This window comes from Plectrocnemia conspersa, unplaced genomic scaffold (genome assembly GCF_051122295.1).
Source record: "Plectrocnemia conspersa isolate PC_06_02 unplaced genomic scaffold, ASM5112229v1 ptg000014l, whole genome shotgun sequence".
In the NCBI taxonomy this organism is placed as follows: domain Eukaryota; kingdom Metazoa; phylum Arthropoda; class Insecta; order Trichoptera; family Polycentropodidae; genus Plectrocnemia; species Plectrocnemia conspersa.
The window spans coordinates 32,008,240-32,032,089 of NW_028277178.1; the positions used below are offsets into that span (position 1 = coordinate 32,008,240).

The 23,850-nt window shown below is 33.9% G+C and overlaps 1 protein-coding gene across 2 annotated transcripts in view; it reads right to left on the reverse strand.

Annotated features, from left to right (window-relative positions):
- mv (lysosomal-trafficking regulator mauve) overlaps positions 1–20,262 on the reverse strand; it is a 28,774-nt gene extending 8,512 nt beyond the window's left edge. The window contains exons 1-32 of one of the 2 annotated variants that reach the window (XM_088203694.1): positions 19,958–20,262; positions 19,568–19,655; positions 19,421–19,506; positions 19,047–19,356; positions 16,857–17,002; positions 14,123–16,686; positions 12,572–12,750; positions 9,992–10,117; positions 9,809–9,914; positions 9,646–9,745; positions 9,375–9,580; positions 8,773–8,973; positions 8,608–8,712; positions 8,328–8,540; positions 8,119–8,268; positions 7,573–8,048; positions 5,840–5,957; positions 5,627–5,778; positions 5,385–5,558; positions 5,166–5,315; positions 4,093–4,320; positions 3,883–4,026; positions 3,408–3,814; positions 2,881–2,936; positions 1,956–2,059; positions 1,764–1,889; positions 1,442–1,702; positions 1,242–1,376; positions 1,006–1,182; positions 406–568; positions 174–338; positions 46–114 (exon numbers count right to left, since the gene is read on the reverse strand). In XM_088203694.1, the coding sequence (XP_088059820.1) occupies positions 46–114; positions 174–338; positions 406–568; positions 1,006–1,182; positions 1,242–1,376; positions 1,442–1,702; positions 1,764–1,889; positions 1,956–2,059; positions 2,881–2,936; positions 3,408–3,814; positions 3,883–4,026; positions 4,093–4,320; positions 5,166–5,315; positions 5,385–5,558; positions 5,627–5,778; positions 5,840–5,957; positions 7,573–8,048; positions 8,119–8,268; positions 8,328–8,540; positions 8,608–8,712; positions 8,773–8,973; positions 9,375–9,580; positions 9,646–9,745; positions 9,809–9,914; positions 9,992–10,117; positions 12,572–12,750; positions 14,123–16,686; positions 16,857–17,002; positions 19,047–19,356; positions 19,421–19,506; positions 19,568–19,648 (7,678 nt within the window). In that variant the 5' untranslated portion in view covers positions 19,649–19,655; positions 19,958–20,262. Of the gene's footprint in view, positions 1–45; positions 115–173; positions 339–405; positions 569–1,005; positions 1,183–1,241; positions 1,377–1,441; positions 1,703–1,763; positions 1,890–1,955; positions 2,060–2,880; positions 2,937–3,407; positions 3,815–3,882; positions 4,027–4,092; positions 4,321–5,165; positions 5,316–5,384; positions 5,559–5,626; positions 5,779–5,839; positions 5,958–7,572; positions 8,049–8,118; positions 8,269–8,327; positions 8,541–8,607; positions 8,713–8,772; positions 8,974–9,374; positions 9,581–9,645; positions 9,746–9,808; positions 9,915–9,991; positions 10,118–12,571; positions 12,751–13,938; positions 14,026–14,122; positions 16,687–16,856; positions 17,003–19,046; positions 19,357–19,420; positions 19,507–19,567; positions 19,656–19,957 lie in introns of those variants that run through there. The other variant, XM_088203695.1, reaches the window with a different exon arrangement.
- Positions 20,263–23,850: the final 3,588 nt, after the last annotated feature.

Below are 23,850 nucleotides of genomic sequence, written 5' to 3' on the forward strand. Positions count from 1 at the left end.
TAATTATAAAATGTGTGTTTTATAATTAAAATTTGATTAACTTACAGTTAACGAGAGTTGTAAATATTTTCTTGATAAAGCTTTGCTCATGAGAAGACATTTTTAACGTTAAATCTAAAAAGTATCATAGTTTAATAATATGTAAATAAAACTTTTATTCGATTAAAGCTAACCTCTGTTAAGCAAAAACGACAACGCTTTTGATAATATAAATCCATAACGCGATTGTAAACCAGACCTAGAAAGCTTGTACTGTTTTTGTCTCGAATTTTTCTCTGCAGACGTTTTATAAGACGAACTTATAATTTCAATATTCTTCAAAATGCTACTATAAGGTTCTATAAAACATGTTTTACGTTATTCGTTTATTTTATATTATAAAATATATTGCAACTTAATATATACCAAATTTTAATTTTTCTTCCATAAAATCCAGCTCAGAGTTCATAACAAAACATTGTGCGTTTCGCAATATTTCTATGATTATTTGAGATTGATGACTATTGTTTAATTTGCGTCTGCATGTTAATTCTAGAAATGTTATCCGATTGTAAATGTCAGCAACGATCTGAAAATTATTTTATAGAAGTATAAGTATTTTATAGAATAAAGAATTAATTTACTTTGTTTTTTATTATGAATTAGTAGTAAACTAGACGATATTTCTTTTAGAATAGCCTTTTCTTGAATTTTTGTCATGAATTTTTTTATCAATATTTTGTACTTTAAATTTTTATGTTTGTATCGTAGCAGCAAACTAATAGCAATATATCTAAATTTTACATCAATATTCATGACTGTGAGATTAGAGAAAACTAGGAAAACCTAATCTAAGGTTTTTTTATCAGAATTGTAATTATAATAATTACTAATTTTCTATCTGACTCTTAAAGTATTTTATCTTTGATTATTTTTACTACAAGTCATTAATAAAATGTTATCTAAAAGACTAAATCTTCATCTGCTGAAAGGGCCTATTTTAGTTCGTATTAATATAATACATACCTGAGAATTGCTCGAACACACAATATGCTTTAAATTTACCAACGATAATAAAGTATATAGTTCTTCGTAGATGTACTGATACTGTCTAAACATTGCATCATTGGCAAAGTCAATTTTTTGTAAGATTTTCAATATGACTTCGCATAAACTGATGTCCTCCAAAGTTTTCGTATTTCCCTAGAATATTTATATTTAAAGAAAACTGTATTTTTAAATATGTTAAAAAATTGAAATACCTTATCGATTATTTTTCGTAACAAAACGATCATATTCCGCATCAAAGGATAATCGTGAAAAGTACAAGATAACAGCGACACCAGAGGACAGGCTCTAGGAATTGAATACTCCGAGACGTCGTTCCATATTTCGTCCTTGAAAATATCATACGATTAAATCAGCGCCGATTTTAAATCTGCACCAAGTTTTCATAACGAACCTCTAATTGATCCTGCAGAGAAGCTCGGCATTCGGTCACGAGCGAAGCGCAAGCGGCTACTAGATCGGAAGATGCGGGATATTGCGATATTTGATTCGCTAGATGATAAAAGAAGTGAGACTGCTCCAACAGCTTCAGCTCGTCGAGCGAACTTCTCTGTATTATCGCCGCTATCAATTTTACGACGGCGGCTCTGATCGACGGCTCTTCGTGATTGGCCAATATCAAAAGCGTTTCATTGTGCAAAACTACCCCTAGAACCTGGTAAAATAAAATACGATCGGATACAAAGCTTACATAGTAAATTAACGTTATAAATTACCTGACTCAAGAGAGTATCCGGTAAAATGCAAACAGTGTCTCTTATTAAAAGCAGTAAGCCTTCGCACACGATTTGACTGTGCACTGAACCTCCATTTAAGTTGTGGAACATAGACTGACTTGGGCCCTAATAATTTTAATTAAATTAAAAAAATATATTAACATTACAAGTAATTAAAATGTGAAATATTACCATAGGTATAGTTTCGCCGGGAATGGAAGGATTACCAGAGTTATCGGTCTCGACGATTAAATAGCCTTCAATTGGACTACTATGACCGGACGTCTGTGCTCTCTCTATAATTTAAATTAGTAATTTTATAGGGTATATGAATACAAGGTAGGCCGAAAAAGACTATAGGTTATAAAAGAAGTATAAGTTTTGCAAATTAGAAGTACATTTACTATAAAATACAACTGACGTAGAGCTATGGATTCGAACTTGGCAAAAAGTCAAATAAAAAAAGATGCATAGAAGGAGATAAGATGATGAAACTAGAGACAGTAAGAAAAAGTTGCACAAAGATAAGTGAACTCATTGAGTTATTTAATAAGTTTTTCGTGGCAAAACTGCATTACTGCAAATGCATATTTATACTTATATACAATAATTGTGATCATGGCATGAACTTCACTGCCGAAATATATACTTAAAATAAGTCACAATAACATAGAAATCTGTATATCAGGCGCGGGCGGTGAAATACTTTCCCTCTCGATCGCTCGCGTGTTAAGTGACGAGAGTGAGTGAGAGATAAGAGCATGCTGTCCGCATGTCCTTATCTCTCATTCACTCTCATCACTCAACACGCGAGCGATCGAGAGGGAAATTATCTCACCGCCTGCCCCTGGTATATATGTATATATGTGTTCGATATTTCGGCAGTTGCTGAAATTTCGTGACCATGGCAGGAGTATCACTGCCGAAATATCAAACAGTAAGCCCTCATTGTAATGAATCTCGAGATTTAAATAATATATATATATATTTATTTATATATATAAAAATGGTATACTTTCATTTCAATAGTAAAGTTGTACTACTTTCATATCCTTTTGTAGTCTTTATGGCCCCCTGTATAATTAACAATGTAGACAAGATACAAATAAAAAATTACCTTCTGCAGTATCCGTATTAGACAATAGACTCTTATTTGATTTTATGCGCCTATTTCTGAATAAATATTTATTTCATATTATCATCAATTATACCGTACAACAATTTTGCCACAAAGATAATTGCAAACTGATTTTATTATTTATTGTATTTTTTATTTTTTTAATACTTACAATATCTTTATGGACTACAATATCAAACCCCTACATTGTAGCAGTAAAAAATCACATGTACAAAAACTACTGAGTTTTACGTAGCGATTTTTTTAATAATAAATGTATTTTTTTCTACTTTAAGAATACATTGAATAAATTTAAACTAGAGCCAAAATTCAGCTTTAAATTAATTGAATAAAAATATATTTTATAAGCAGTTAAAATCAATAATTTTTTTTTTATTAAGATTAAATTTAGTTTTAGAAAAAACTAACCACAATTTGAATCAATGTGCAATTTTACATATAAATGAATTATCTTATCTTTGTGGCAAAAAATAATTTCTTTATAACATCGTTATATAACTACTAACCTCTTATCTTTCTTTAACTTTCTAGCTTTAGCCGAATTCATAGCTATTCTGGTACTATGTGGAGGATCAGAAGACGTCCCTGGTAAATTTACATCGACTGAAAAAGATTCATTATTCACATCCTTGCTGATCATTTCGAAGCTGTCTTCGCCTTCCGTCTTCGTCTCTCTATTGTCACTGTCCGCATAAGATGTGGTTTCGTTCTCGGAAACGTTGAAACTTCTGTCCGAACTGTTGACACTTCCGAAATGTTTCTTCTTCCTCTGCTGCCTCACGCCCCTCTTTTTACTCACGAATGGCAATTTCATTCCCAATATGCTAGCGTTCGATTCGGACCTTGGAGGCTTCATCGGCGACAGTAGAAAATAAAAGTTCGGTCGAGAGTGCGTCACGTACGTCTCGCTTGCCTTTTAACGTAAACGTTGCATGAAATACGTATATTTTCATATATAACCATTGATGTTATGCAACAAACCTTATGAATTAAAACCAAGAAATCCATAATTAAAGCAATGTGGTGCGTGAGAGGCGGATTGCCGATCAGCGACCTGATCAACTCGACTAAACTGTAACTAGCGACAATGCTCAATCTCTTCATATTGTGATTTAAAAACCTTTCCTGAAATTCACATATTAGATCAATGTTTAAAATTAATTCAGTATCATTATGTGTATTATAACTTACTTTACAGAATAAAAGAAGTTGTTCCAGCATATACACCCGATTCAACTGATAGACATTGAACGTGCTATAAATGTGGCTATCTCTCATAACGACTTCCATGGAGTAAAATAGTGCTTCTAATAGGTCGTTATTGGCTAACGTTTTATCCATCTGATCCAGTGAAATTTTTTGATCTGATTCATTAATAATGCTTTGTGGATCTTTAGGGATGTTCTCGTCGGTGATAACCTTAAGATAACATTGTGATTAAAGACACGATAAAAATTAAGTATGAGGGAAATAAATAAGAATGAAAAATGCACAATAATTTACTAAAAATATGTCAATCATAACTTACAATAAAGCTCTATACGTCATATTGAAATACATTAATATAATGTATAATATCATTGCTTAGAATTATTAGAATTGTTTTCTAAAATGTAGGAAACATTATGATTGAAATTGATTTATTATCGGATAAATATTGCTGATCTCTTAAAAAGCCAAATAAAATAACAATATTTTTTTTTCTTCTACAATCTGTCCTATCTGATTCTGGCCCTTTATTTTCCCCCTAATCAACCATCATCACCAGCAGCTATTAGTCTATTTGCCTTCTTGTGAATTTTGTTTGTTTAGCAAGGCTTGCAGAAAGCTGATTAGGGTGATCTTTTAGTCACTCTTTATATTGTTTGTTATGACCGTCTATTTCCCCCTTTATGGAACTGATACTGAGTTCTTGACCAGGGCCAAAATAAGTAAAATCAAACTGTCAGTGCTCAAAGATGATGCATTACAAGCCAACTTTATTGATTTCAAAAATGACACTGCATTTTTTATGACTAAGTGATCATTTGCTATAAGTATTACTTCTGTATTTAAACTTGATTGATTATTTATTGCAAAAATATTAATAAAAACAAAAATATTATAGTACTATATATTATCATAAATAATATGAATTGAATAATGTTATCTATTGTACAGTAATATTTAACCAAAATTCTAAATAAATCTAATTTTTTCACCCACTTTTCCCAAATAGGATCAAAAGCAATAATTATTTAAACCAATTAAATACATGTACTCACAACTCTCGTGTCTTCCAGCTTTTTCCATATTTGCAATAAAACGATTATGATGTGAGGATGAAACACAATGGCGTTTGATTTGACGTTCAAGTAGAACTGTTTGTTAATTTTTTCAATTATCGGCTTACTACAAGCGACGTCTAGCATAACCTAAAACATTTTAATATAAATTATTACTTACATATCGCAATATATACGATATATAATCTCATAGCAAACCTTCAAAGTATGAATCGTTAAATTGCACTTAGGCATTGAGAATACAAAGTTCAGCATCGAGAACAAATTGTCGTTTTGGAACATTGTATACAGTCTAGAATCTGAAAAAGATAGCTTCAACAAAATAGAAAGAGCCGAACTTTGTTCCTCCGGTGTGCCCCCAATTTCAACAATCTAAAAATATTAATAATTCTGTATTTTATCCTGTAAACGTAACGAATTATGACAGGGAAAGATCTTACCCTAGCATATAAATATAAAAAGACTTGAGGGCCACCGATCAAATACGCCGCCGACGTAATTCCTCTATGTAAACTCGATAACGGTAAACCGCTCCAGGTGCACATTTGCGATTCGGGAAAACCACTGCTCTTCTTAACTTTGGCACCGAATACTATTGAGAGCTTTGATTAAACTTTCATAATTATTAATTTATATTACACAAAAAATCGTACCGATCGAATTGGACACCATTTGATGATATAACTCTATGTATAACGGATTGTGGGCAGAATATGACAATAATATATTATCTTCTAGCTCTTTCATATTAGACGACGATGTATTCAACACCTATAATTAATATGCCCTTGGAAATATAATTCATAACTTAAAACATAACAAATATTAAATCGAGTAACAAATCATAGCATCTTAGAATTCTATTTATAGTTTCGTTTATATCTTACAATTCAACCTCTAATTTTTAAAGCTTTCTAAAAGTAGTATACATATATTTTTAAAGATGAATGCTTCTCTCAAGATAAATTTGTCGCAACGTAAAGAGCGGAGTGTCTAAAACTATATATTTTTATTGGTAATCTGTTGTAATATTTCAGGCGCTGACCCACTGCGTTACAGTGAGGTAACAACCAACAGAGATTGAGACAATACCAGATATAGGATATAATTTAAAGAAGAGAACACAGCGAACCATAAACCAAAGACTCTAATAAAAAGGCATAGGGATACAGGAAAGAATAGCTAAAATATATCTGTATCTCAGAATTCTTTTTAGGGATATTCTCAATTATGAGAAAATATTTAGCCTTGTAGGGGTTCCAGATTAAGGATCTGTTTCAAGATTGTTATGGATTAAAATGTTATAAAGTATGTGAAACACAGATGTATTATCAGAGCTGAGCATCATAGAAAACTTGGCTCAAATATTATTGAAACGTAGAGAATATTCCTAGGTCTTCAGTGGAATCTCTAGCCAGTTCATTTTCGCAGATAAGAAAACTCCAATGGCAATGAAGATCTAGAAAATGACATAACGTGGCTCTTTCCGATACTGAAAGGTAAATGGTTGTCAGCTGCCTTGAATATGTTGCTTGTGAATAATAAAAACAACAGTGGTCCTAGGTTAGAACGCTGCGGAACTTCTGAAGAAGTTAAATATTCCTTAGACAGATAGTCATTACAACTCAAGAACTAACAGTGATCTCTTAAATAACTTACAAATAACCAAACGAGGTTTTTCAACATATTTCGCAGCAAAATGTCATAAAAAACCTTGTAAAAGATTTTTTAAATCTATAAACATGGTATCTTTGAGATATATCTCCTTGGGATACATTTTTTATTTCATGCTTTTCATTTGGAACCATATATACAAAAACTATACAAAGGACACACTGCTGGCATACATCCAAGGAGTAACAGAAAGGATTTGAAGGGAATCAAAAAACAAAATTTGTTTAATGCTTCTCAACGAAAAAGAGCAAATAAAAAATTAATTCCAAGAAGTGTATCAAATCTTGTGTGCGGATTGCGATCAACCGAGAAGCAGAACATAAAAATGAAAAATATATATATATGTAGGATTAAGTTAGTATATAAGCTGTAGGATTAAGTTAGTATATAAGCTGTAGGACTAAGTTAGTATATTGTATACTGGGTTATGGCTAACATAAACATTGTCAAGGCCGAAAGCGTGCCTATAAAGCAGCCTGTTTACTGCAAAACGCTCTTCTTTCTCCGGCAGCCGGCAGTCGTACGGTAAGGACTGGCGCTAACCCGTCCTGCGACGCCGCTGCGAATAAACAACGCCACACTATATCGTTCTTTCATTCCACTTTCGAGCCTCTACCGGATCCCTTGAGGATCCACTACAAATATATATATATATGTGTGTATATTTATGGCTTGATCTTGACTATGATTTATTACTCGACAATTTACTAACCAAATCCCAATCCAAATTTGCTATAAGAATCGATTCGTTAAACAAATTGGCATAATTAGGAATGCTGCTTCTGATCTGACTCCTATACAAAGTTGAATTATTCGGTCCATTGGCAAATATGTACGTTATGTTATTCTTATTGAACAGCGACGTTCTGAATAAATCCACTCCGGAGAAATACCAAAACCCCTTATTATCGTCACGTGCATCGCCGGAATAGGAATGACCCAGCAACAAAAAGTTGGGTTTAGTTTTGCGATTGATCAATCCTTTTATGGGCATAAGAACAACTTTTTTCTCATAGCCGTTCAGAAACAGCGTTATCTGTAAATATATAGTGTGATTCTGCAATATTTCTTTGATATTCATTGCCAGATGATTCCATTCGTGTTTCATTAAGAAATTTTCAATTTCATTCTCAAACACGAGTTTATTGCTCTCGAATTCGGGACGGCAAATTCTGATCCGCAAGTTACCTGAAAGATTAAATCTATAATTAAACGTAAGCAATAAAAATTAAATTCAGATAAAAGTCTAAAGCGTTACCGTTACAAGCGTCCAACCAAAATTCGACAATCAAATTTTCGTGACCGATCGACATCATGTGCAAATAAGAAGACAACTCTGCCAACTGGTTGTTGTTATCTCGCCCCGTTTTAGACTTTATTTGTTCAGAAGCTTTGTTTAACTTAAATACTATAAAATTGGATATGAATTATTACATATGTTAAAGGTATCGGACGTATTCATCGTACTTCTAAATTTATTTTGTCGTTTTGTCGAAACCGAGCTTTCGGTGATGTCCTCGCTGTTGTTAAATTGACGCAAACCAGCCGACTTATTTACGGAAGACTTTGGATCTTGAATCCTGAGCCACAGAGCAACAGAGCAACCCTGCATCCAAAGACTCCAATTCACGCCGTCGATATCGCACCAAACAGCCGCTCTAGACCAACACGACTCAATGCCTTAAAAAATAAGCATTTTCCATAAAAAATATGTAACAAAAAACAATATAAAACTAATCCAACACACCCATATTAAGATGCTGCTTATGTAGTACAGTTTCAGACTTTGCTCTATTATAACTATTACCCTTTATCTTAGAATTGTTCGTATACTCGGATATTTTAATTTCATCTAAAAAAAAACAATGAATTTTATCATCATATATTAGGGTTAAATTATATATTTTAATACCATTTTTCTCAATTGGAAAACATAAAATATAATCAGGTATATTCTGCGAAATATCGCTAGCCAATTTCTCCAGAGGCTTCAGCAGTACTTCCGATGGAGCGTTTGTCGAAGTGAAAAAATTAACAAAGCGCTTCAATTCGGGAGCTGAAATATTTTGACTAGCCAGTGTATAAATCAGTTCAGATATGTTAAACTGTAATTCTGAAAAAAAAATTCAAAATGACACGTTACAATTTAGACAGATTTAGCCAACTTATATTAATTTTTTTATATAAAAGAATTTAAAGTTTTCTGTTATTAGTTTTCCTTTAGCACGCGTATTTTTCGTTAACAATGATTTTATTAAATAATAAAATCTAAAGCAAAAAAATATGCTGATTATTCAGAATATAATTTAGCAATGGTTACATTGCGAATTTTTAGTTCTCTTCTATAAATATCAATCGTAAGTTTGAGTCCAAAACTCTTTTTTGCTTTAAATTAATATTAAAAGAGTTTTGAAGAAAATCAAAAATAAAACTGACAATATCGGTAAAAACGAGGTTTTTTAAATTTTATTGGATTACTAATTAAAAATCTCTCACGTCTAAAAATTTACTCACTTCTTAGTCGATCTGACTTCATTTTCAATATTTTTGAAGCAGGATTCGAGAAAAACTGCTTGATGATTCCGAATCCGGAAGAAGAATTGGAATTAGACGAAAGGATTGATGTCAAAGTTGCGATACACGTACAACTAACGTCATACAATGACGACACGGATTTATCAAAATCAATATCTGTACATTCTTCGTTCGCCTTTATTATTCTATAAATTTGATATTATATTATATAATATACTATATTTACAATCCACGTATTTAAAAAACATACCTTTCGATCAATTTCATCAATATACTTATACCGACTGAACAAACTTCTGGATACATTACAAAATTATGTTTTAAATTGGCTACAGATTTTTCAAAGTTTCCTGTAAAATTATCATAAAATATGCAATAATGTACTTGTATAAAGAAATATTATATCTATTTACCTTTTTCATAATTTTCGAAGTTATCTGATAAATTTATATTTATATTGTTATCGCTGGAAGATAATCCCTTTTTCATGCTTAATTTTCTGCAAACGTCAACGTCCGCCTATGATTGTTTTTAAGAGGAGAAAATGTTATACAATACTAATTTTTTTTAAAACTAATCAAGTGTTGAAATTATACTTCATATCCTTCATCTGCCGTATGGTAAGGATCGCTATCTTCACTTATATAAGGATAATACTGGTCGTCGTCGTCACCACTCGACGGAAAATCATCATAATTTTTAGTCGTTTGAGCAATTGGTAACTAAAAATTCAAAGGCAAAGCTTATTAATATATACTATTATTGCAAATCTACATGGGCATATCAGAGACCATAGAGACTCGTGCGTTTCGAAAGACCTTCATTAAGAACTCGGCCACTTCTAACATTGACTACTACTCTGCCACTGCAAAGACTACTTTTTATAAACTGACTCTTCCTCGTTCTACACCACCGCCAGATACAAATACCTTAATTATATTTTATTTTTTAGATTAAATTAAGACCATCGTGGCCTAACAGGTTACCCCAATGCGCCACGATGGTCGAAAACAAATTTTAAATTTATAAAACAAAAAAAAAAACGTATATATACATAAATAGAACAATACTTAAAAATAATAAACATAACAAAAAATTATAAAATATCAAAATTAAATGATACAAACTGGATCAGCTCCTCGTAGCTAACATTAAACAGGTCAATATTTAATGCCAGCGTATTAAGGAGCCGGATGGCCACAGCTATAAGCGAGTCGGCAAGTGCGGACGTCCTAGCCCTAATGGCCATCAAAAGAGGACGCGATCGTGATTCTCGAAAATGTTCCGGAACACAAAACTGGAATTCCTCGAGAATAGCTGGATTGTCGACAGCATCTTTTAGTAATTTGAAAAAATGCTTAGCGACATACAACTTTCTGCGAGAGCTCAGCGAATCGTATCCCAATGCTCCTAAAAGAAAGGTGCTGGGATATATGTACGGATAATAACCAAATGTCCTTTTGTAAAGGTATCTTAAATACCTTTTTTGAATTTTTTCCACTAAAAGGGATTTGGCTATTCGTGGATTCCAAATTATAGATCCCGATTCAAGAATGCTACGAACTAAGGTGTCATAGAGGATGCGAATAGCTGACGGATCGTCAAAGTGAAAGGCATTCCTCATAACAAAGCCGAGCATCTTGGAAGATTTATCACAGACGTCGTGTATGTGTAGAGAACCTCCATTTGCTCTAGAAAGTGATTCCGAGATCTTTAGTGGAAGTTTCTCTAGTCAAAATATTAGCACCGAGATGGTAGAAATAAGCTGATGGCGAATGGGATAGAGAAAATGACACAGTATGGCACTTTCCGACACTAAAGGGCAGACGGTTAACGAAAGCCCATCTCCATAGAGAGTCTAAATCTCTTTGTAGAGAGAAGGAGTCCACAACAGATCGAATGCATTTATATAATTTTAAATCATCTGCGTACAGAAGAATTTGTAATTGCTGTATTTATGTCAGTAATAAATAACACAAAAAGCAGAGGGCCCAGGTTGGATCCTTGAGGAACCCCCGAAGGGGTAAAATATTATTTCGAATATCGGCCACCATAGGTTACAAACTGTCTACGATTGCTTAAATAACTCGAGAATAACCGAGTTAAGTCTACTTGAATTCCCGCATTTTTAGTCTACTTGAATTCCCGCATCGAGAGAAGTTGTCACCGTTTTGGTGAACGACAGAAGGTTAGTAACAGTAGAACAGGCAGAACGAAACCCGTGCTGTTGCTCTAACAAAACTTGCTGAAAGTGATTATAGAGATATTTATGAATAATTATTTCAAATAATTTAGCAGGACCTGACAACACTGCGACTGGTCTATAATTCTTTATATATAATTTGTCACCCTTTTTATGAATAGGGGTGACTTTTGTGCATTTCCATAGATCAGGAAATGATGATGTCTTGAGAATCAGATCATAAATACATTTTAGAGGAGCAGCGAGACTGACTTCGCAACCCTTCTAAATAAAATCGGGAATTAAATCAGGTCCAGAAGAACTTAAGATCTGAGTGCTCAGTTTCTTTGATGATCAGTACTGAAGGCCAAGAACATGAAGAAGGAAGCGACTGAGCAGAAGGCGAAAAAGATTCCTCGAAGACAGAACGAAAATATTGCGCAAAACCGTCAGCAATATTTTGTGAGCCGTCCAATGTTTTATCGTCGAGGTTCGTCACTTTCGACGTCGACTGACTAACGCGGGGTTAGTGTTAATGAATTTCCAGAACGCTTTGGAATCATTAATTATTTATTTTTGGCAACTTTTGTAATGATTGCGATGACAGGAAATTATCAAACACTTAACGCGTGCTCTTAATGAACGAAATTCCTAGAGAGCAGATGGATGTCCCGATCTCTTCCATAACTTATAAAAGGCGTGCATTTTTTTTAGCAATGAGATGATCTCATGAGAAAACCATCTAGGATATGACACGTCAAGCACTCGAGGGCGCTTTCGAATAAAGAGTATGTATAATAAAACTATATATCAAACAGTTCTTATAGCGTCTAACTGCCTAAATAAGTCACACCAATCGGCATCAAAACCCGAAAAAACAGTAATTACTAAGGACATCTAGTTGTAAATTATTTATAATTAAATTTTTAAGTATTCATACTTTTAGCGTATTTTTAAAACTATTTCAAACATGTATAATTAATAAAACTCTCACCTTAGTTTCTTTAATCGAGCACAAAATATGCTCATCGCCAACATTGACGGTCGATAATTTGAAGAGTACTTCGACCAACAGTCTCAAGTTACTACTTTCGATGGTATTTAATGAGTCTAACGATATATCTTCCGAGAGTAACTTTATTGTCAATTTTTTCGAATCGCCCATCGTACAATCTAAAACAATAAAATACACATTTTTTTATTTAAATTAAGACCATCGTGACCTAACAGATTACCCCAATGTATCACGATGGTTAGTTATAATTGTTGAATATAATATATTGTATATATAAAATTTCTATAAAAAAAAATGTTTGTTAAAATTATTCATACTTGAATAGTTATTTTTAACACCATGTTCAGTTTTTCATTATAATTGATTTTATCATGTATATTATACATTTTGTATTTTTTCGTATTTGTTCATACAGATATTAGCTTATTGCAGAAGATTTTAATTAACTTTCTCAGACCCAGTGCACATTGCAATGTACAATAATTTATTGCTTGATTTTGAAGCCATTTTCGATTTATTTTCACCAGGACCTTTTGCACATTACAGTGTACACCATATTATTTAAAAATACAAAAAAATATTTTTCATGCCCGTAATGCACTAAATAATAAAGAATTGCAAAAAAAATTGATTCCTTAAAAAATGAGATTTTCAAAATCCATAATTAAAATCTAAAGGTAAAAGCTCAGTTTTATAAATAAACATACGTATACCTTGTCCTTGAATCATCATAGTTTATAGTTATTTATATATAAATATAATTGCAAACTATTTTTAACTATTTTGTCAAAAAAAATCGTAAAAAAATAATAATTTTACCAATATCTAAAAAAATAGCATATAATTCTACGTATAAATCGAGCTATTTAATATATCTGGCAAGAAATATTAAAATAGCCAAACACACAACGGTTTAATCTCATCAATTGATTGATTGTTTTAATATTTATTAGTTTAATACACTAACATACTAATCTAACACAAAAATAAAAAAAAGGGTGATGCATGGATGAAATTCAACCATGTATCCACCAATGCTATGTTAAGCAGGCAAGAGACAGAAAAGTCTAGGAACTGCTAAATATTAATAGATACTATAAGATTCGTGAGCAAAGGTTGAACTTAGTAATAAATTATTTCACAACGTTAACCTATCACAGTCATCTGATTCGGTCGAATGGAAAACCTACTTTTTTAATTATAAAGAGCTCTGATTAATATCTTGTTTAACGGTCGTTTTTAATCAATCTAAATGGAATTATTCTTATTAAATTTAAGAATACTAATATCGGTCTATAAAAAATGTATGCAACGTTAACATTGTTAGAGGTTATCAAATTACGTACATATAATACAAATTTAAAACTCGTACTAATGACACATCCGCACTTTTACGCTTGTAAGGATTCACTGAATACAATATAGAATTTCACCCAAAACCTGTTTGTCGACTATTCTTTACTGAATTAACATACTATATGGATATGCTACAAATAATGGAATAAATTAAATTAAAATAAAACAACGCACCTGACAAAACCAGTCCGATCGTAACGACGGACTCCAATATTTTAATCATGCAGTTTTTCTCGACCTCGGTCGTCGTCGCATAACAAATATTATGCAGCACCAGCTTCAAAAATTTGTACGAATCTTCGAACGCTGTGCAAGTGCAAAAATATTTTCTAAACAATGGACAATAGAGGCAGAGAGACGCAATCGTCTTCCAATATATGGCCATCTTTGTAATCTCTTCGAGGCGATTGTCGACTGAGTCGTTCTCGGACGACATCGTAGAGAACATTCTCACGCTATCGTCGCGGGATAAGCTCGGTCTGTTGATATTTATAGGATATGTTTTTTTAACGTAAGAACTGAAATTCTTTTTGAAAAAACCCTTATTTTTAAGAGGCACGCCTGCTAATATATTAGACATGTCAGTGATGGATAGGAACGCGTCGGGGTCCATCTTCGATGCGAAATATTTAAGAGCATCGTCTATCGCTCCGTCTAACGTCTTGAATAATATTTGAAACGAAGTGAGAGATTGCAATCGAGCGACTTCTATAGCTAGAGATTCATCATCATGGCAGTATTCTTGCTCAAATTGAAAGATTTCAATATTTACAGCTATCTCCAGCAACGTACAACAAGGCTTGAAGAAATCTTCGACCGTTATTAAGTCCAGCACCGTCAACAAACCGCCTTTCTGTATAAATTCTTCCATAAATACGACCGTCGACAGTAAGCTCGAGAACAAATTTAAGCAAGAGAGCGTGACAAAGTAAGACGAATCGTTGTTCTTCGACACGTATTGATCCTTCGCCGAGATAAACACGGGGTATAATACGCAAAATAATAGATCATGTCTTACGACATCGTTACTGTTCGAAGACATTTTAAGCAAGTGGTTCATCGTGGCGGTGACTAATAAACGGTCTTCGTAATAAAGCAGCGTATTATATTTAGTCAAAAACGGCCATACTATTTTATACTTCATGTACCGCGTCAGGCTCGATTCTTGCGTCGAGCTATCTGACGATATTTTATTAACTGCATTAAAATATCGCTTGCAAACCGTACAGTTGGAATCGTCGAATTCGTACTCTATGGCTCCCAATTCTCCGTACAGCGTGTGCTCGAGTACGGCGAAACACAAGTTGCTCACGCTCGGATGCGCGACGATCGCGTTGATCACTTTTCCGATTAGAAATTGAGGAGAAAAACAGCAACAAGATCCGCTGTTTATCATGCATTTTAATAGTTTCGTGAGCAGCATGGCGTTTGAGGTGTAGCGACCGTCGGCGAGGAGAGAAGTCAAAACGCCGTAAAGAGTGGCCACACAGCATCCCGAAGAGAGAATCGTGTTTTGATTTGACGGACAATTCGCACCGAGGACATCGCGGTGATGATGCAGAGTGACTATTAACTTTGAATAACACCACTTGTGCTTCATTCTCGGACAATTGGCCAAATGAGTGACGGCGCATCGCACCTGCTTCATGGCTATGATGAATCTTCCCAGTAGAACGATTATTTTCTTCACTAACAGAGGAACGTATCCCTTGTCGATTCCGGGAAGTCGCAACATAATATTGATACTTTCGTTAATCAAAAGGCCTTTTTTACAATCGCCGAACAGTTTAAACTGTTCGGTGAAATCTTTAAGATCATTTATCGAACGACGCTGCATCATTAAACTGTATAAAAAAATCAAAATCGAATAAGTAACGCCGAACAGATATTTGAGCAGATGATTCACTTCAGGATTTTTCAACGTTCGATTAGCGAAATGCGTCTTATCCTTAAATTGCGAGACTGAACTCTCGTCTTCGGCGTTCAACTGAACGTTGGACTTGTATGTTATATCTTCCAAAAGTCTGAGCAACATCGGCAGCATTCCGTTGCTGATGACCTTTCCGAACAGATCGGGATGCATCAAGACTTTGTTCAGCGATATCATCAGCAGCTCCGTCAAGGAAGCTTTCAAACTGGCGACTCGGTCGGAGTCTGTCGAGGAACCCGTCGCCGGCGAAGACTCGAACTGCAGCGTGCACAGATGCTTTATCGTAAACGTGATGCACTGAACGTTGATAGGCAGAGCTTCGGAGCCGGACGCGTCCGCTTCTGCGGCGCACAACTGATACAGCAGATCGATCACAAGCATGTCGAACTCGTACACGCTTATTTCTGAGTTTAAAATCTGCGTATGCTTATCCGTCATGAATCTTTTGATAGATTTCTTGTCACCGGATGCGTTCGCGTACGGACAATTCCTCTTAGAGTCAACTATTTCACCGTCGGTGTACGCCGCCGAAGTGAAACAATCGATGTCGGTTTGGTTACGTTTGAGCTTCAATGCGAACGATCGATTCATTCGCTCCAAATCGTCAAAATCTTGCGAATCGCTCGAATGTGAAAGATTCTTCTGCAATTTTTTCGACGTGCCCTCTTTCGTTTTAGAACGAGACGCCCTTTGATATTTTTTACGAGCCGACAGCGCACCGTTGGTAGTTTTTTTGTTCCTTTTTAATGTCGCATTATCTTTAGAGTACAAAGCGTTAAACATAAAATTCTTTCTCTGGCTCCATATTCTAAAAGGAAAAATATGAATTATTTTATTATATTACAAAAGCAAAGTACGAATATTGCTACCAATTATTTTATATTTTTATTCCCGGGAATACAAGTTCCGGTTCCAAAATCTATATTAAAGTTTACGTTTGTAGAAATATTCGCGCTAAATAATAATCGATTATATTACTTATTTGAGAACAATTCGTGTATCGACCGTTTACTTTCGAAAGGCGATAAGAAAGGATTCGGCTCGCAGGAAGCTGATGTCACTCCGCACAGTTCGCCGTATAACCAAATGAGAGTTCTGCTCAATTGACGGCGGCAAGATAAACCCTGTAAAAGAAATTTGCATCGTATTATACATCTATGCAACAGAGACGTTATTTGAGGGGGGCAGATAGCGGTATTAGCCCCCCCTTGAATTCGACCAAAAAAAGGTCATTTAATGAAATCGAAATATTAAAAAAAAACGGCTGTTGACTGGCTAACATTTGTCCGCCCCCCCCCCCCCCTCTCTGAAAAATCTGAAATTACGTCCCTGATTCTAAACGATAAATTTTCTGGTTATCTCTAAAAAAATAGTCCTGAATCTATCCCGAAAATACATTTTAAAATGTGGCATTTCATTTAAATCATATTTAAATCGGAATACATTTTCACCAGTAGTTATATAGTTTAACCAGTGAAAATATAATTTATCTGGCAGGTGCTAGTAAAATTATATGATTTCAACTTTTCCATATGTAGTAATATACACATTTATATACTTATCATTATTTATTTACATGCAATGTATAAATGTTACAGTGAATGTGTATTTTTCAGTAAATTAAATTATATTGTCCAAATACATTTTCACCAGTAGCTATATATTTCTACTAAGGAAAATATAATTTAGCTAATAGGCACTAGTGAAATTATATGCTGATCTAAAATGCTTATGAAACTCAATTTTCCAGTTGTGAAACATCAATTTACTGTTCAAACCCAAGCCTAACCTAATGAAAGTTTTGTAAGAAAATGTTGGAACCAACAAATTAACTACATATAATTTATCTATGCGAATTTATTTTATTAAAAATAAATTCGCATAAATAAATTATTATGTCATAAATTAATCAAATTGTATGTAATTAATGATTTAAGGCCTATCCAAACAGAGAGCGAAGCGAAGGCGTGGCGAGGTGTTTTTATTTTGTAATACATCGAGTCCTTCGAGTCTCGTCACACAGAAAGCGAATGCGAAGCGTTCCGAGGCGTTTTCGCGGCGAAGCGAGGGCGTGGCGAGGCGTTTTTATTTTGTAATACACCGAGTCCTTCGAGTCTCGTCACACAGAAAGCGAACGCGAAGCGTTCCGAGGCGTTTACGCGGCGTTTTCGCGGCTTTGCTATGACATGCGAAGCTTCGCTATGCATGTCATAGCGAAGCGAAGGCGTGACGATATTTTATTTTTGACTGTTTTATTATTAAAAAATAAGAAAAAAGGCAAAGAATTTGGGTACACGACATAAATAAAACCCGGGAAGACTATGGAGAGTATCATAGGCTCCATAATTGAATCTTATGAAGACTGATTTTACACTTATTTTCGTATGTCTAACGAATAGTTTGTAAACAATCACAACCGGCACGCTTCGCCTTAGCTTCGCCGCGAAAACGCCTCGGAACGCTTCGCATTCGCTTTCTGTGTGACGAGACTCGAAGGACTCGGTGTATTACAAAATAAAAACGCCTCGCCACGCTTTCGCTTCACTCTCTGTTTGGATAGGCCTTTACACATGTTGCGTATTAATATGTCATTATCGTTATTCACACGTGTATCGAATTAAATATTTACTATAAATATATAGTAATTAAGCAAATAAATAAAGTCGCAAGTCGCTAGAATCACTGTTGTATTATTGCTGAAGCACACGTCCCACTTATTCCTGGCTCCCACTATCATAGCAACCTCTTGGAGGGTGGGCGCGAAAGAATTTTCATTATATCAAGTCCAAAATACAAACTAAGCCAATTCATCTCTCAAAGGAAAATAAGCAGAAGAAGTACATGCAGTGCTGTTATTAGATAATGCTCATTCTCATCCAAATGAAAGCATATTGAAAACCGACAACGGCCTTATGGTTGTAAATTTTTTACCATCTAATGTTACATCTTTAATTCTACCTATGGAGCAAGGAGTATTCTCAGTAATGAAACGATATTATTGGAGACGATACTTTGAGTAACTCGATCTTGGTTCAAAATAAAACCAAAAACACTCGTTCAATCGTGGAGGAAAATTCCACCAAATGTAGAAAGTGATTTTTTGGATTCTATTGAGCCTGAAACAAATGACATCTCTTGTGCCCCCCCATAAATGAAATAATTGAATACCTTAACGCCGAGTATCTGCAATAGAGCGAGACATCTCCAAGCGGCTCCCTTCAAGACGTATTTGTGTAACGATTGATCCACGTGACTCAACGCTGGAAAGTTGGAAGCTCGCTGTAGATTTTCACAGAACGTTATCTCTTCTTTCGGTATTTCGACATCACGGTCGTACGCAAGCGACGGGGGAAAGTGTGTACTTTCACAGTTAGCTATGCAATCCGATTTTTTCGCGCAATGTCCGTAGACGGAAGTCACACAGTGTATACCGCACAAGAGTTCGCATCCTATCAACGTCGTGACGCCGCCTAGAGGACTACCGAGAGAGAAATAATATATAGCATTAATTACGTGCGAAAAAAAGTTTACCTTTATCTTACCAAAATGATAGAATTTGCGATATATCTGTCCCTTCTTTTAACTGTATAAGAAACTCTGCCAGTAATAAGTCGAGCCATAGTGATTTCTAAAAAAGTTAACTCATTAATAATTAGCTCATTACGTATTAGATTAAATATAACGAGTACTTGGTAAGTTCCAGTCTCGGCGTGGAAAAATATGTCCCAAATATTTTGAAGTCTCGTCGACAGAGACGAATCGTCAGCCATCGTTAATCTAAAATTGTTATTACAAATATAATCAGTGGTGATAAAAAATATATGAAATTAGCAAATAAATCAAATATGAATGTCTACATTTATTTTAAATAACAATTGAAGATAATATTTTTAATAAAAGACAAATTTGAAATTGAAACAAGAATTAATTTGCATTAACAATATTGCGCAATACTATAACAGACGTTAAATAATAATTATTCATAAAACATGTCTAAAATAGAGGTAAGTGTCAAAGTTTAAAAACAAAACAAAGACACGTGAGAGTATTGTCACAAAGAGAAACAGCTGACGACGTACAAACTCCTCGACGGTCTTCCGGCGAAGAAATCATGAAGACGCAGCCGAATCGGCTGACCTCAGATAACCCGCGAGAAAACGAACTGACGTACGATTGCGACGTAATAACGAGTATCGTACTCTGCTAGCTCTACCGTTATTGTTTACTCTCGTTATCTCGACTGACGTTTCGTCAACTCTACACGCGAAAGCAACGCAATTTTAAGTTGCCCGATTATATATAAATGCAATTTTCATGATACTACCGCATTAACGACAACAACCAGCTGCGTAAATAATGTCATAGTTTTTTATTTTACTCTCAATCATAAGGAAAATGTTTCGATATATACGCTTACTAATCAGGAAAAGAGCCCAGCGTTCTTGAATATAAAATATTAGTATTGCCTATTAAGAAATCTATCTTGATACATGCGAACAGATGTTATATATTTCTAGGTATAATTAAGTAAAATAGACTGTGCAATTATAGGAGCAATACATTTGGCAAATCTGAAGCTGCACCGGCAACATCGAGTTGGAGCGGTAGTGGGGGTGTCCAATATAAAAATCAACAGCGCATTAAAAATATTTTTGAATGTATTATCAGTGTTGAAAAAAATGTTGAAAATTTACGATTTAAAAATTATTATATTTTGTGAAAAATGTATCTTAATAATTAGGTTATCCAATTTTAGACAAAAAGTGCAAAATTGAAGTTCATAATTTTGTCTAATATTTAACCCGTGGAAGCCTATTTATATATGTATTTTTCTGGTAACACTGACGTGACAGCGGCTGAAAGCAGCATATACCCTTTAATTTTCTCTGAGGTACTATAATAATTATATTATTAAACAAGACTTACTACTACGATTCTGAAATGCTGTCATTTTTTCAAAACATCATATATTTTGTTTTGTAATATTCCGTGAGTAAGAAAATGTCACGGAGCCATGATATAAATCAATGACAATATTTTTGATAGCTCTAGCGGGAAATATTATGTTTTTCATGGGATAAAAATATAATCTATTTATATTCAGCCAAATGAGTTGTCATAGGTTTTTTGTAAATTTTTACCCCCTCCCCTATGTCACAAGTTGTCATTGAGCCAAACTCCTATTTGTTTCACACTGTCACCGTTCTACTGACACCCCTCCCGTAAAACCTATAACATTTTGGCAACGTAGCAATTAGACACAGATTCAGCCGCTGCATTAGTATTTTATTGGGAATTAAAGTTACATGCTAGAATACTATACAATTGAAGGGGGCACGGGCCCACAAGCGTCGAAGCTTGCCAGTAGAGAAAATCTGTACTGCCAGTGTTATCAGAGTGCCACCAAGTTTTGCCCACAATGAAATATAAATTTAAATATAAGTAGACCCCAACAACATAATTTATGAAAGCCACTTTCGCGACGGGAGATGACGGGTGGTAATTAAATACAGATTGAGCCGTTTTAGTAGTGTTTTATTTAAAATTTCAAGTTACATGTTGTTTATTATTTATATACATATAGAAGACCGTTACGCCAGTGCTACCAGAGTGCCGCCAAATTTTGGCAATAATGAAATCTAAATATAAGTATTTATAAATGCGGCCCCCTTTAGTTAAAATAATAATATTGTTTATTTGGCTAATTTTTCATCTTTTGGTAAAAAAAAATGTTAAAAATTCATTCAGCACATCTGAATAATTCACGGTGATATACAAACATATCTAATATGTGAAATAAAAACGTTACATTTTATTTTTCGCTACAGGGGGGATTTTTAAAACGGTCGGCACATACAAGCATGTCATTTCAAATTTTTCCAAGCGGGGGGGGGGGGGGGGCAAAAGTTGGCCAATGTTTTGATTTTGTTAAGATGTTTGGCGACGGGATGGTAACGGGTGCCAATTAGATACAGATTGAGCCGCTGTAGTAGTATTTTTATTGATGATTAAAGTTGTTTACATGGTTTACAAAGTACGGGGCGAGCGCGCGACGAGGCGTGCGCCAAATTTAAGGAGGGGGGATGCTCCTCCTCACAGTGACTTCACTGCTTAGAATCCAAGTCATAAGTAACAATATTACGACTTACAATAAGTGAGAATCGAATGAAAAAAATCTAAGCCAAATTTTGATCAATATGAGAGCGTAAAAAAAGATTATCACTTCTCAGAAGTCAAAAATCCACGTCAAAAGCAATAAAATCGTGCTGTCGCCGTCCCATTGCGACGAGTTCCCGCTGTAACGACGTCGACACGATTTTATTGCTTTTGACGCGAATTTTTGATTTATGAGAAGTGATAATTGTTTTTCATCCCTCCTATTGAACAAAATTTGATTTGAATACACTCTTACCAATATTTTCATATCAAAAGTCCATATCAATATCGGTAAAAATACCTATCATATTTTAAAAATATGGTGTAATATATTATATATATATATATATAATATGGTGAAAGATGAATTGGCTTAATTTTTTCTTGAACTTGTTCTAATGAAATTTCTAGAATTATTATTAGTTTTAGAACCTTCATTAGATTAGGTTTGGATTTAAACAGCAAATAGACGATTCCAAACTGTGAAATTAGTTTCATAGACATTTTAGAACAGCGTATAATTTCACTAGCGCCTATTAATTAAATTATATTTCAACTAATATAAATATATATACATATGTATATATACTAGTGAAAATATATTTGGACTTCACTAGTGTAAATATAATCTTACCGAAAAATAGAAATTCACTGTTTTTAAAATCGCATGAGATTATAAAGTATATAAATATATATATTTCTACGTTTCAAATCAGTCGAAATCATATAATTTTATTAGCACCTACCAGATAAATCATATTTTCACTCTTAAAAATATATATTTACTTGTGAAAATGTATATAATTTCACTGAAATGACATATTTTCAAGATAGATTCGAGACCGGTTTTTTATATTTTCTTCCAGGGATAACCCGATAATTTCTGGTTTAGAATTAAATTTTCCATGGGGGGGGGGGGGGATAAAAATAGTTTGGCGACGAGATGGTGACGGGTGGCAATTAGACACAGATTGAGCCGCTGCAGTAATATTTTTTGATGATTAACGGTTGTTTACATTGTTAAAATTACGATAGTTTTTGCCCGGGGCGCCAACTAATCTCGGTTGACTCTACAAGTACTGTACAAGTTTAGCAAATACATTTGCTGCAATTTTTTTTAAGAATAGATTTAATTTACTTTTAAATTTTTGAGACCATGAGACAAAGCAGCGTATGATTTGCGACTCAATCAACGCAAGTCGTCATCGAAATAACTTTACCAGTGTAAGTTTCATATATAGCACTGTTTTTCCTTGTAAAATCAAATATTCAGTATTTGATAATATAGTATTAGCCGAGGCCGTTTCTTTTTTGTTGCTCTTACAAAATCTTAATAAAACTTTACTATGGGTGTGCCGTAGAACTGCCGTATTGTATAGCAAATAAAGTTATTCGGCTTCCGTTTCTGATAGCGGTGAAGACTAATAAAGAATAATGCAAAGGACTATCTAAGGTTTTGAATCCTTTTTTTATTTTCACAAACCTGGTATTTTTTTCTTACTAAACCTTAACCCATTTTGTACTTATTTTTAGCACACTTTTTCAATTTGGTTGAAAATATTTTCGTCTGTATTTAACTGCGAGGACTATTCAAGAAAGTTAATTTTTTAGCAACTGAGTAGTATCGGTAAGGCGTTTAAAAATTATTACTTATAATTACTATTTTTAGCTAACCCTTTTTATACAAAATATTCGCTATTTTGCATTGTACTTGTTATAATTTTATTAATTAATTAGGAAAAAGGCAGAATAAATGAAATTTTCAAAATAATTTGCCTTGCCATTTAGTAGACAATTTATGTTACTTTATATTGTA